Here is a 15,201-nt window from a genome sequence, read left to right as displayed (position 1 = left end):
GAGAAAAGTTTAGCATATACCATTATACTCTCTCTTTATTTGTTCTTATTTTAGTTTATTATTATTAATTTGTTAGCTACTTATTTTATAACATGTTATAGGTCATTTGGGATTTATATTTGCTCTTGTTTTAAAGATCAGATTGATTACTCATACATAATTTTCCCTTTATTTTATGAGGTTTTTCTAAGTCATTTAATTAATAGATAATGTATTTCTTAGTTTCAAAAAAAAAAAGATAATGTATTTCTTATATTAAAAAAAAGAAAAAATGCATAAGTATCCCCTCAATCTATGCTCGAAATTCTAGAGACACTTATATTATACTAAGGTCCTATTACCCCTTAATTTATTTTATAAGTAATTTTCTATCCCTTTTAGACCTACGTAACACTAATTTGAAGAAAAAAGTCAACCAGTGTTGGACCCACAAAATAGGGTCACGTAGGTCAAAAAGAGTAGAAATTATTAATAAAATAAGTTGATGGAGTAATAAGATCTTTATATAATATAAATGCATGTCTAAAATTTCGGACATAGATGGAGGGTTTTGCGCAATAGCCTTTAAAAAATCTCAAAAAAAAGTGAAATAAGTCTAGAGACATGCCACATCACTTCTCCTACCTCTAGCTTTATATATAGATTGACGCTATAGTTGGCACTCCTTCAGGCTAAATCATTTCCAATACACCAAAAATGTTGACATTACCTCCACATCCGGCCAACACAGCCACCTTCACTCACCAGAGACCAGACCTGGTACAATTCATATTTTCTCTCTCGTGATCCCTCTTTACTTAATTCCCTTTAAATTGAATGTAAAATGCTTGCATTAATGGTGAAATTTTGTTCTGAAGTTGGATGAATACACTATTGATAGTTGGATGAATACACTATTGATGGTCCTTTCTTTTGGTTAGGAACTATGATTCTCATAAGAAATTGGGAGGACTGAGAACCTTACAAAACCACTCTCTTATTAGTTATGCCCACCACATGTTTGATAATTTGCCACTTGTTGATAGTTTCTTAAGCTTAAGTATATGGTATTAAATACGTTGTAGCCGTACATTGAGCTCACATTTTATAAGGTGTGATGCAGTAAATCTATACTATTATGTATGACGTTGTTTTCATTTGTGACTAGAGTAATGTGTTTTGCATAATGTAGTCGGACCTAATTGAGTTTAATATTGAAACTGAGGGAGATATTTGGAGGTCAATAGGATGTCTTTGTATGCTAAGGTTACCTTGTTTGTTTTAACTCAGAGCTATGCTCTTTAATATTCTGATAATATGGAAAAGAGTAGTGAATCACTTATGCTTAATTATCATGATCTCTCTGTAGTAGCACTCTTAACTTGTGCTTCACCTCGCTTGTATTTGTTCTGTGCAATGGGAACATGAATAATTATAAATAGGGGTATCAACCTCCCCAAGTTTACTTTGTGCTCAAATGGAGGCTTGGATCTTGACCCGCTGAATCTCTATAATTCTATGATATTGTTATTTAAGTCTAATTAACCTCAATTTGATTTCAGCTCAAGAAAATTTTAAAAATGAAAATACAAATGCATAGATAAATCCTAAAAGATATAAATAGATAGTAATTCAATATAGGAAAATGTATTACACCAATTTAAATAAAGAGTTTTAAAATGGGTTGAAATAGAAGATGAAATTGGGCTCAAGTGAGGATTCTCTTAAAATGTGTTAATGGGTTAATGCTTGAATGGATTGAGATTCAACCCAATTCAAATTATTTTGAGTCTAACTAGTTGGGCTCATTTTTTAAACCCCTAATTGTAAGTTTGAGGGGTGGAGGTGGGGGGGTGGAGTTTGATATTTGTTTTGATATTATTTTCTTCATTTTTTTATAGGGCAGTTTCTTTTATCAATTTTTGTAGGTAATATTAGATAATACTAATTGGTATTGCATGCATTATGTGATCTCGTCTCAATTGTTCTTGTTGGGAGTTGGAATTGATCCTTTCTGAATAATTCATGTGAGGTTTAGTTGAAATTCATTTAGACGCATTTGTTGTCTAGAACATGCCCCGGTTTCTCAAGGTGAAACCCTAGGTACTACATAGTTTAAAAGATGAGAGTTTCATTTAGGTTGTCAAAATGAGCCCAAAATCAAATAATCCGTCCAACCCACCTAAAATTTTATGATTTGGGTTCAAGATAATATAAAACTGAGCAAGTTTTAACTCAAATAAGTTTGAACCATTTTAAAACGATTGTCAGCTCAGGTTAATCGCCAACTTCAACCTGCTTTCTGTTATCGCTAAATCGCAGGTTTTGCCAAATGTTTTCAGCATCATTTGCACGTTTTTTAGTTTCTGTTTATCTATTTTATATATAGATGGTTACCAATTTCATGCATCATTCCCATTTTATTTGGTGTGTAATTTTGTTCACTTATGTGCTAAACATATATATGTAGAAATGTTAAGTCTGACGATGTTATATTTTGATTTTTAGATGAAGGCATGATCAGAATTGGTGTTGAGTTCTGCCGTGTGATTAATCCTGTGTGTCAGTGCACCATCAAGAGGAGAGCTCTCATTTTGCACTAATGACTTGTGAGAGGTTTTGTTCGTCTTGCAAAGCTTTGAGCACATCACATGAATACATTGAGCCCAAAATCTGCCCACCCAATTTTCAAAATCATAGAACAATGCAAAAACATAGCCACCCTCAAGCAAGTGCATGCTCAAATGATCACAACTGGGCTTATTTTCCACACTTACCCTCTCAGTCGCATTCTCATTTCATCCTCCACCATAGATGCCACCATTTCCTATGCTCTCAGCATCTTCAACCATGTAACTAATCCAACAATCTTCCTTTTCAACACCCTTATCTCATCATCACTTTCTAGGAAAAAAGATGATCAAACTCACTTTGCCCTAGCCCTTTACAATCGTATTCTGACGCAAACCACTCTCATACCCAACAGTTACACCTACCCTTCTCTTTTTAAGGCTTGTGGTTCTCAACCATGGATTCAACATGGCCGAGCCTTGCACACCCATGTCTTGAAATTCCTCGAACCACCTTATGATCATTTTGTTCAAGCCTCATTGCTTAATTTCTACTCCAAGTGCGGCGAATTGGGTGTTGCAAGATTCCTCTTTGATCAAATTACTGGACCTGATCTAGCTTCGTGGAACTCCATTCTCGCAGCTTATGCACATAATTATTCAGTTTATTATGAAGCCGATCTTGATAGTGTGTATGATAGTTCTAGTTTATCATTGGAGGTTTTGCTTCTGTTTAGTCAAATGCAGAAATCTTTGACTTGTCCTAATGAAGTTAGTTTGGTGGCCTTGATTAGTGCCTGTGCTGATTTAGGTGCACTTAGTCATGGAATATGGGCTCATTCTTATGTGCTTAGGAATGATCTCAAGCTCAATCGGTTTGTTGGGACTGCACTAATCGCTGTGTATTCAAATTGCGGGCGTCTTGATTTTGCTCGTCAGGTATTCGATCAATTGCTCGAAAGAGACACTTATTGTTACAATGCCATGATTAGAGGACTTGCAGTTCATGGCCTTGGTGTGGAAGCCCTTGAACTTTTCAAGAAAATGGATTTAGAAGGTTTAGTTCCTGATGATGTAACAATGCTAGTTATAATGTGTGCTTGCTCTAATGTCGGGTTGGTTGATCAAGGCTGCAAATTTTTTGAGTCAATGAAGGAGGATTACGGCATTGAGCCTAAGCTTGAGCACTATGGGACCTTAGTCGACCTATTTGGTCGAGCAGGCCGAGTAAAGGAGGCTGAAGAAATAGTTCAGACCATTCCTATGAAGCCAAATGCAGTTCTTTGGAGGTCCTTACTTGGAGCTGCTAGAGTTCATGGTAACTTAGAGGTAGGCGAATCAGCTTTGAAACAATTGATACAGCTAGAGCCAGAGACCAGTGGGAACTATGTGTTACTATCGAATATGTACGCTAGCTTGAACAGGTGGGATGATGTGAAACAATTAAGGAAGTTGATGAAAGATCAGGGGATTGAAAAAGCTCCTGGTAGTAGCATTGTCGATATTGATGGTGCTATGCACGAGTTCCTTATTGGCGATAAGACTCATCCAGAACTCAAATGGATATACGTGAAGCTAGATGAGATGCACAGAAGGCTGCAAGAACATGGTCACAAGTCAGGAACAAGAGAAGTTTTGTTCGACATTGAAGAGGAAGAGAAGGAAAGTGCCCTTACCTACCATAGTGAAAGGTTAGCCATTGCTTATGCTCTTATTGCTTCTGATTCTGGTGCCCCTATTAGAATTATAAAGAACTTAAGGGTTTGCAATGACTGTCACACAGCTACTAAGCTTATTTCAAGGATTTATGAGAGGGAAATTATAGTAAGAGATAGATCTAGGTTTCATCACTTTAAAAATGGAACTTGTTCTTGTTTGGATTATTGGTAAAACTTGTACACATCAGGCCTCACTTTTTTAACCATATGTTTCATTCTATTCTGATCTTGCTTTTGGTGAAAGATATACCAATATATGTATATTGTGTTAACTTCCTATTGTATTCGGGGGTCGTTTGGTAGGAGGTATTAGAGAAAATAATACGTATTAATTTTGGGATTTTATTTAATATACATACTATTCTTATACATAGTAAACCATGAAAATAACAATACAGGGTGCTATTGCTATTCTAGTTCGATCTATTTAGTACTATTCCTAATTTAGAACACCCTATTTTCTTAATAGAAAAGGGTCAAAAACACCCTCGAACTATCTGAAATAGCTGCTTGTATTTGGTATAAAAAAGATACCTTTCTCATCCATTTTTTTGGACCACAAATACCCTTACTACGTTAGTCTTACCACATAAGCCATTTAGATGTTGACATGACAGTCCAACATGGCAAAAAAAGTGCCACATAAGCCATTTAGATGTTGACATGACAGTCCAACATGGCAAAAAAAAAGTGTTACTATTGCCCTGGAACTATTAGAAATAGCTCAATTTTATGCTTTGTTTGGTTTTGGGGTGGGTTAATAGAATTATATCTTTTATGATAAGGGATAATGCACAAGTACCCGCTCAATCTCTGTCCGAAATTTCGGAGACATACTATATTAAGGTCCTATTACCCCTTGAACTTATTTTATTAATAACTTTTTACCCCTTTTTGGCCTACGTGATACTATCTTGTGGGCCCAATGCTAGTTGATTTTTTTCAAACTAGTGTCACATAGGCCGAAAAGGGGTAAAAATTACTTATAAAATAAGTTCAGGGGGCATTAGGACCTTAGTATAGTATAAGTGTGTCTCTGGATTTCGGGTGTAAGTTAAGGAGGTACTTGTGCATTTTTCCTTATGCAAATATTAAATACTTTTTACAAAATTATAGATTCAACTAAAATTTTCCAAGTTCAAATGAATTTAAGTATTAGGAAAATAGAGAATTGTTTAAAATTTAAGATATATTTTCAAACTAATCATAGCTAGTTTGACTCATTAAAATACTGTGATTTAATTGTTGTAATAAAATCAAAATTAGTTAAAGTTGAAATTATCAAGTTATTTAAATAAGATGATATCAAATAGTAAACGCACATTAATATTAAAACAAGGGGTGGGGATTACAATAATAAATGAAATAACCATTTATAAGTAGTTTTCTTTTTGGGTACAATATCTGTTCTTTTCCCTAATAATTTCCTCCTGGGATACTTGGGGAAGTATATACTGTATTTATTTGGGACATTTTTTTCAAGCTAGTGCCACATAAGTCCAAAAGGAATAGAGAATTAGTTATAAAATAAGTTCAAAAAGGTATATGACATTAGTATAGTATAAGTGTGTCTCTAAAATTTCAGGCATAGATTGGGAGCACTTGTGCATTTTTTCTATTTATTTTTATTATTTTTTACTTTATTAATTAATTATATTGAAGAGCTTAGATATTTCAAAAATTGGAATAACAAAGAGTTCTTGAAATATGAACATAAATATGTTAGGTAGAGAAATATAATATAGATTAATATTATTGAATATTCTAATTCAACAACCTAATTTCTAATAAAATAAGCTCTCTAGCTCATGCATGCTCCTAGAGTCAACAAAAGTAAGCAGCCGGCTTGTCTTCATTCTAGGAAGGGTCGCAGCCCAAGCCGTAGTCCGTCTACTCTAATACAAATAATATCATGCTTATTTTTATAAATTTAATTTAATTTTACTGTTACTTCAAACGCTCTTCTTTACGGGTGATTTCAGGAATTTTTCTATTATTTTCTCAACTAAGATTTCGATATAGAAAGATTTCTTTATTTTTTCACCGCCCGTTCCGATCCTTGCCTACTAAACAGTTGCACCTCCGAATATGTATGTTGGGAGAACCCCATGATCCTTCCGTGTGGAAGGGAAGGTGCGGAACGAAGGCAAATACGAATACTAAAAAGCGGTTCATGAGGACCCCCAAAAAGAGGATAGAGAGCGCGGAACGGACTTGCCAAGCGACACTTAGACAAGAGACATGCAACCAATAGATGCTTTGACCGCAGATTGTGCATGGTAGGATGCACCACCACTAGTGCAACTTATTGCCTTAATCAATGACCATAATATCCCTTTTCCTTTCCCATTCCCACTTCCTTTGCCATATTTGTTATAATCACTAATTTCATCGCCAACTTTACGATCTAATCGATTTTTGAGATCCTTCAATTCCATCTCATGAGTTGGATTATATCCCAAGAACTTATTTTTACGTGAAAACGAAAACGATCGTTTTTTCGACATTGACGATGATAATATGGAATTATTGTTTTTGTAAGGAATAAGTTTCCCACAAAAGAGGATATTTTCAGGAGGAAGTACGACGTTGTTTTTATAATTAACAATGAACTCAAACGTGTGATCTTCACCATCTGATGATGAAGTAACACTACTCTTCGAGTCGTAATACTTATCACATTCTACAGAATCAATATTATCATCGTTATGAGTGAGAATTAGATCAGAGAGCGAAAGAGTATCGTCTAGATCTTCCTCTTCCGATATCCTTAAATCCTTCTTTCCCATATATCCTTTCATAATAATAGCCTCAAACTAAGAAGTATAGTATAAACTTAGTGTATATAAGTAGTCTCTAAAAAATAGAAATGTATATAGGAGAGTGTTTGAATGTTTGAAGTTATAGCCAATATGCTTATATATAAGATTGGAATTCAAACAAATTTGGCTTCTAGATGACCATAAAAGAACAATGAGAGGCTTGACTAATTTAAAAAAGAGAGTCATCTTCTAGAATACAAGGCAAAGGAGGAGGATGGGGTACTTGTAACTTTATCACTTCTAAATTATTTGACAAATTTCAAAACATAACATATAATAAATATTAATATTCCTTCTTCTAGAAAATAGGTGGGTAGTACTATAATGCCAAAATTGGTTACATTATTTTAATTTGGGATAGTTTAATTAGTCTTCTTCTCTAGATATCAGTAACATAAGTCAAAATTGGATTATTTTTTAAAAATTTGAGGATTAGGTGTGTTCAATTGGCTTGGTGAAATGGCAAAATTTAAGCTCTAAGAAATTTAACCAAGAGAACTTCGCCATATGTTCTTGGAACGTACCGTCGTGACTAGGGAGAACAAGTTAATAAATGGATGGGTCGAATAAAAATGGATTGAATATAATAAATAAAGGAAAAATTGTTTCATGCATAACCTATTTTATCTTTTCTATTATTTGAAAAAAATTACAGAAGTTCATATTTTTTATGCACAAGTACTCTCTCAATCTATGCCTGAAATCTCAGAGACAAATTTATACTATACTAAGGTTTATTACCCCTATGAACAAATTACGGGTGATTCAATGATTCAATAGAAAAATGACATAGTTGAGGTACCCGAGGGATAAAACCCAACAAGTTTAGAGATCTATTTATGTATTTGGCCTTTTATTTATTATCTACCATATTATATACATATATATTTTATTTTTAATTGTCACTTTTAATATATCAAGATAAACATGTTTTTTTATGTGAGTATATATATATATATATATATATATATATATATATATATATATATATATATATATATATATATATATATAACAATGATGGACAAATTTGATTGATTAAACACTTAGGGGTCATTTGGTTACTGTATAAGAGATATCTTATACATGTATTAAAAGTTACATTAGTTTTATTATGTTTGATAGAAATTTTGTGTTAGGTATAAAAGTAACATAACTTGTACCATTTTTGGTTGGTAAGAATTTAAATATAGTATAAAAGTTATTCCTGTGTTAAATTTTGTACAGTATTTGATTGCATTTTTTTATAGTCCTACATAAAGTTATGTAGTGTAGAAGATGAAATAAGTTATATGGGTATTAGTTATACATGTATTAAAATGAAAAACTACAGATTTACTCTATTAATTTATTTTATTTTTTTAATTAAAAACTTTATTATTTTCTTATATATGTTTGTTTTTTTTATTTCTTTTTATATGTAGATCATTTTCATTTATTTTAATTTTTTTTAATTGGAAACTTTGCAGTTTTTTCTATTATATATAGACTATTTTCATTTATTTTTATATATTTACAATTTTTATTTATTTATGCACATATAAATATTTTTTTTACTATTTAAAAAATTGATTATATATTTTTTGATGGTACATATGTTAATCAAATATTAGCATTATATATTATTAATATATTTCACATTTTATTAACATGTATTATTATTATGTGAATAATATATATTAATAATTTACAAGTTTAATATTCAATAGTTGATAATTCATGTATTGTAATCTCTACATAACTAAATAATACCTACATAATTAGTATCCGCATAGATAATACCCGCACAATTAAATTCAACATAATTAAACCCTGCATAACTAAACTTTGCGTAACTAATACTTGCATAACTAATATATGCATAACTAAACCCTGCGTAATTAATACCTACATAATTAAATTCTGCATAACTAAATCTTGCAATAGTAATACCTGGATAACTCTAACTAGATCTCTATATTTTATGAGGGTCCTATTATCCCCTTGAATAACTAATACATGACAAAGAAAGTGCAGAAACTTTCTTATTTTATTTGTCATATTAATTTTCTGATTTTTTAAAAAAAAATTACATGTGCTACATTTTACTTTTATTTTATCTTTTTCCATTTTATTTTATTTTATCTTCTTTCTATATCTCATCAACACTCCATTTGATTTAAATTATCTGAAAAGAAGTATGAAATCACCTCACTATTAATGATAGTTATTACAAATGCTATCTCCTTTCTTCTTCTTTTTTTCAAAAGAGATCAATTTCACTTGAAAAAATTAGGAGAATACGAGATCAAATTAAAAATAACACTTTTGCTTTGCTAAGTGTTCATAAGTAGAAACACAAAAACATAAAATTGAATAATATAGAAGAAATTATGTTGAGTAAATAAAATAACAAAAATTTCACTAATTCAATTCATTCTCATTTAAATATACTTCATCTTTTAGCTTCTCAAACTCCAACGATATTCTCATCGAAGAACATCCATTAAATATCAAATCTAAATATTCAAGATTGGCTTGTATATGAAAATTGAGAACCTCCCTAAAAATAATTCAAACAAAGATTAAGAAACTAAATTTTTGGAGGTTCTAGAAATGGAACTTGAAATTTCCACTTTAATGGTAGAAAATTTGTAGTCAAAGAAAAGGAAAAAAGAAAAAACAAGAATGTGCTGATTTAGAAAAGAAAACATTTAAGGGAAATAGAATAAAAAAGTAGAATAATAATATTTAAATTTAAAAAAATACTATATATTCACGTAGCATAGTATATGCAGCCCTATCACTTACCATAAATCTCAGTGTGACCTTTTAAGTGGCAATATATTCCCTTTTTAAATGTCTAAGAAAATAATAGGACCACCATAAAATATAAATATATAGTCGAAAATTGACTTATAGATTGGAAGGTCATTTATATGATATACAATTTGCAATTTGGAAACTCAAAAAATTATTTTCCGTATAAATTTTGAAAAAAAATTATACATAATTAAATTCATGTATAACTAATACCTATATAACTCCAACAATCAAACATGTAATCTTTGTCTCAATTTATGTTCAACATTTTGAATCTCAAGAGTCAAAACTTGTTAATTTTGTTTGTGAATTTATATAATATGCTTACAAATCTATATATTTGAGAATTATGCAAAAAGTATAACAAGTCAACAATAATAAACTTATGATATATAAAATATACATATTTGAGTGAAGCATGCTACCCTCAACAAAATGCAGAAAACTCCTTGTTCCATTAGAAATTTCATTTGGATTGTCAATTGTTTTTATGACATCCAATAAAACTGAGATTACAGAAGAAAAAAAACATGCCTGTGAACTCAAATCCTCACATTTACATTTGCTTCCGAGTTCGCTAGCTAAGGAGAGAGACTAAGGAAGAACTTATATGTAGAGCTCGAAGAGAGGACTAACTAAACGTTTGCACCTCGGGAGATAGATACAGATAATCTTTCGAAAGAGAAGATTGATGTACAGCAGCATTCGCCTCATAAGAGACGACAAAGGCTGCAAAAGATTCATGCTAACCAAACATCGTCCATATTAACCCTGAAATGAATCGTGCATACGTAAGATAAAGCTAAAGAACTTCCACTCTGCAGTTCTAACATGAAATCGGAGATAGGGAACGAGGGACCCTTAGACATCAAGTAATCAAAGGGTCAATGTCATTGTATATTAACATCATAGGTTGTTATATCAAGGCTTATGACATTACTGGTAATCATAGCAGCAAAAGTTGCCAAGGAACCAATTTTAGTCAATCATGGACACAAAATTGAAGGGCAGAATGCGAGAGGAAAGAGAATGATTACGATAACTGTTACGTGTACATACCTGCCTCCTTCTCCGGCATTGTATCATGTACCATGTCCGAGCCATTACATAACAAGGGAGGAGGAAAGCCGCCAGCTGAAGAAGTGAAATCTGAAACTAAAGTTTACAAAACATGCTTCAAGTTAAAATAATTGGCAGCTAAACATACTAGAGTGTCAGTGCAAGTACTGCTGTTTATATATATGAAAAATAAACGGAAGTTGTCTACACAAGAATAGTACATGCATCCAAATGAACAAATTAAACCTCAGAACCGTGGTGTAAATTGTCATGCTAATTGCTGACACAATGCAGTACACTTCCTAATCACACTCAATGATGCAAACAGCCAGAGTACACGCTAGTGAAAGAATGAACAGCATGGGAGTTCAGCCCTCCTTGCTGAACTATCTTAGAAGACAAAACATATGGAATGAACAATGATTCCGACTTACATTGAAGAAGGTTGATGGGTCCTGCACCATTGCAAAGTCCCTCGTGACCATCAAGGTTTGACGTATCAGCAAGAGTAGCATCAACTGCATTAATAGAAAACAACCGACCTTCAATAATGAAGTGCTTACAAACAAAATGACTGTATCATAGAAGCATTACACAGCTTATACATACAATGATTGCAACATAGCGGAAACATGCTAGACTCCCACTGCTAGCAATGGCATAATCATCATACTCTGATTGCAGGAATTGACGCTCAGCAGCAGCAAAAGCTAGAAAATGAGGATTTCTAATATCCATGCCCGGTCCCCATGCTTGCCTGATTTAAACAAGCCGAAGAAGAAAAAGGTCAGAAAGATTGACTTATCGATCGGAAAACAGAGTATTTACTGTCCATGTTGGATGCTTGGATGCTGGAAACTGGACATTTGATATTTCATATATAATAACATTAGTGTAGTTGGATCATGTCACAAATGCTAGGTTCTGTTGAAACCTATCAGCAATCTTATAAAGATTTCCGCACATGATGGCATTAAAATGCATGCAACAAGATCTACTCTGAGTTCCAAATCACAATTAAAAGGATTGGTATCCCAAAGTAGATCTCTTGAAAGCTTGTTATCTACTCAACTTCAAAACAAAGTCATTGCAATGCCATCATTTTCACGCAAACAACTAAATCGGCCTATCAAGGTAAAGAACTTGCTCAAGGAGAGCTTAGAACAGACACAACTCCTGTATGTTCAAAAATGATTGATGACACCTATGGGGCACTCATGTATCATATGCCTCTGGGGCAAAGAGAATTAAAAAGATCAAATGATATTACTTAACATATTCCGAAAAGAAACTAGATCATGATCATAAACCTTAACAAAAGGGATAGATGAAGCGGAACTATGCCACTCTCATATTTAGCAGTGTTAAGACATTAAGCAGGCAAGAGAACTGATGTCAATCAATTTAAGGTCCCATCAAAAGTCTTCCAAGTCTTGTATTTTAGTACTCCATTTCTTTTCTTTCTTTAAGGATGCCAATTATGCAAGGTTACAACTGATACTAATTTACTAACCAATTGACACAGAATACAGAAGTAGATAAACCTATCAAGCAATTTGTCCCTACTTACACTGTCACAACTTAAACTGCAAGTTTCAATGAACCAGCAAAGGTTTGTTTTACAAGGTATTGTTTGAAAGCAAACGCCAAGTACTATACAACTAACAACCTGAAGCACATACCTGATATCAATTGCCATTACATCAGGGTTGCTTCTTGCCGGTGGAAGGGTGTAGTTTGGTGAAAACACCTAATAGAACACACAACATCACTTGAGACTATAGAAATATCTTTTCCACTAAAAGCATGCGCTTAAAAGCTACCAACCTTATTACAGATTTCACAGGTGATGTCACCTTTTTTGTTGCACCATTTCTGAATACATTTCCTATGAGCAAACTGCAAAGTCCAATAGATGACAGAATATCAATACTCAGCTTTTTAATCTAATAGTATCTTAAGAAATCTTGAGGTAAAACTGCAGCATTAACAAACTCTACTAATTCAATGTGAACATATGAATTGAGCATTAAACGAAAGCAAATTTAGTAACACTATGCTTGCAAACTATGTTTGCTCAGACTCTCCAAAAAGGGTGTGGCACCCATGTTGGATCCTCCAAGAGTGAATCACTTTCCAAGAATCCAACACGAATTCGTCAGCATTTCTAAAGAGTCCAACCAACATAGCTTGCAAAAAACTTGAGCCAGTCCAAAAGGGCATGGCCTCATGATCCAATTCAATACTAGCATTTACTCAGTCCATGAAGACATGGTATTCAGAATAACTGAACCATCATTTACTCAAACATTTTGACATTTGAATACCATCATCAATTATGACATAAATTCCCATAAATATGAAAAAAAAATCCCAGTATAACTGACATATAGCAATAGTATTTTTAGTCATAAAGGGTCACAAATAAGAAACAGACTTTTGATCAAAATACTATTGTCATGTCGTGCATTTAATTATTTGCTGCATATTTTCAGCTTGCAGGTAAAATAATCTGTTCAACAAAGGTAGAATATTCAAAATCCACATTTAATGAGAATAGAAAAAGTTTGGTGACCAAGCAAGCATACTTTTTGATTTTTTTTCCAGATAAGAACAAAAATAACTCACAAGGCATTCATCATGTGAAGGAAGAATCAAAAAAAATAAAATTGCACAAAAACCAAAACTTTCTGGGAACTTAAAAAAAAAAAAAAACTCCCCAACTCAGTCTTCTCATGGAACTTTTTTTTTTTTTTTTTTGCTTAACTTTACAAAAAGTTGGTTTTGGCAAAAAGTTTTTATGTGAATTTATGACTCTTCTATTATAAGAAAATAAAAATATTTGTACAATCAAAAGCATCAATCTTTCATTTTTATATTGCAGAAAGACTAAAAACTCAAGGAAAGAAACAAAAGAAATTTTTTGTATCCATTAACAATCAAACACACATTTCCCAGGCCAAAGTAAAAAACAAGTGATATCAAAACTCAAACTTTTAAAATAAAAAAATCAAAAATTAACCCCATTAAACAAAAGAGAAGAAAAAATAGAAATAACACATATTTCCTTAGCCAGCCTAAGAAAACAAATGAAAATGGTAGAAAAAAACTGAAACTTTACCCATTTCCGCCATAGATTTTGAAAATTTATCTTGAAATATTTTCAAGTTTCAAAAAAATGGAGTAAGACCAGTCTTAGATAGGCTCTTTCACTCATAAAATTTAAAAGAAAAATGCACCTCAAAGAACACAACTCAAAATCTACAACCAAACCAAGAAGTAAAATTAAAGCAAATCATAAAAAGGGGGTGAAATGGGTATACTTTGAGAGTGCCATTACAAGCACAAGGAGCTTCCATATCAGTTTCTTCATCTTCTTCTTGACAAATCCTACACTCTCTAACACTACTACTACTACTACCCTTTGAAGAACCTTCTCCACCAACACAAGTACTAGTACTAATACTAATTTTTTCTTGATGGGTTTTTCTTGAATTGATGATTTCAACAGTAGAATTAACATTTACAGCATCATTAGTCAAAAGGGTTTCTCTCCCACCAACACCATTAGTAACTGATGAATCTCCAAAACATGTTGTTGCTATTATGATCCTATCAACACATACCATAAACTCATTCACCATTTTTTTTTCTCTCTCTCTAAAAGAGAAAAGGAGAAAACAATGTACAGAGAGAAATGGAAAAAAAAAAAAACAGAGCAAAGAAGAAAGGAGAGAGAATAAGAAAAGTGGGGGAATGGTGGATTAAAAAGGTGGAGTTTTTGATGTTTTGCGGAATTTACGAGATAGGACTTTTTTATTTTATTTTTGTCAAAATTAAAAATAATTTTTTTATTTTTATATTTGGAAAAAAAATGAATTTATTATATTTATATTTAGATATAAAATAAATTGAAGGGATAATTGTATAAAAATAATAAACTAATAATATAAAATAAATAGGAAAAATTATATAAATTGATACATTTTAGTAAATAATTATTGATTTTAGCAATACTTTTTATTTATTACCATTTATAGCAATACTATGTTAAATGTGTCATATGTATTAAAAGTGAATTATGTATGCAATATATATGAATTATAATTGTATTTTTAAAATATATTATATTTGTTTGGTAAAAGTTTGACACATTATATTACAAGTGAATTAAAATGTGTGATAAATAAAATTATTTATCATTAAAATTTGTATTACATGTGAATAAATATTTGTTCTTTGTAATATGAA

The 15,201-nt window shown here is 31.9% G+C and overlaps 2 protein-coding genes across 2 annotated transcripts; one reads left to right on the top strand and one right to left on the bottom strand.

Annotated features, from left to right (window-relative positions):
- Positions 1-503: 503 nt before the first annotated feature.
- LOC101251308 (pentatricopeptide repeat-containing protein At5g43790) lies at positions 504-4,487 on the top strand. The gene is made up of 2 exons (XM_004244707.5): positions 504-759; positions 2,488-4,487. Exon 2 carries the CDS (start codon positions 2,631-2,633, stop codon positions 4,437-4,439), a length of 1,809 nt encoding a protein of 602 aa, XP_004244755.1. The 5' UTR covers positions 504-759; positions 2,488-2,630; the 3' UTR covers positions 4,440-4,487.
- Positions 4,488-10,327: 5,840 nt separating this feature from the next.
- On the bottom strand, positions 10,328-14,743 carry LOC101251013 (uncharacterized). The gene is made up of 7 exons (XM_004244706.4): positions 14,274-14,743; positions 12,778-12,849; positions 12,633-12,700; positions 11,560-11,707; positions 11,385-11,468; positions 10,951-11,046; positions 10,328-10,662 (listed from the first exon to the last, which is right to left on the bottom strand). The coding sequence occupies exons 1-7, from the start codon at positions 14,592-14,594 to the stop codon at positions 10,657-10,659; spliced, it is 795 nt and encodes a 264-aa protein (XP_004244754.1). The 5' UTR covers positions 14,595-14,743; the 3' UTR covers positions 10,328-10,656.
- Between the last annotated feature and the right edge of the window lie 458 nt (positions 14,744-15,201).

This window comes from Solanum lycopersicum, chromosome 8 (assembly GCF_036512215.1).
Source record: "Solanum lycopersicum chromosome 8, SLM_r2.1".
NCBI lineage: Eukaryota > Viridiplantae > Streptophyta > Magnoliopsida > Solanales > Solanaceae > Solanum > Solanum lycopersicum.
Note: the sequence above shows the minus strand (reverse complement) of the source record. Positions and strands in the feature narration are given on the sequence as shown.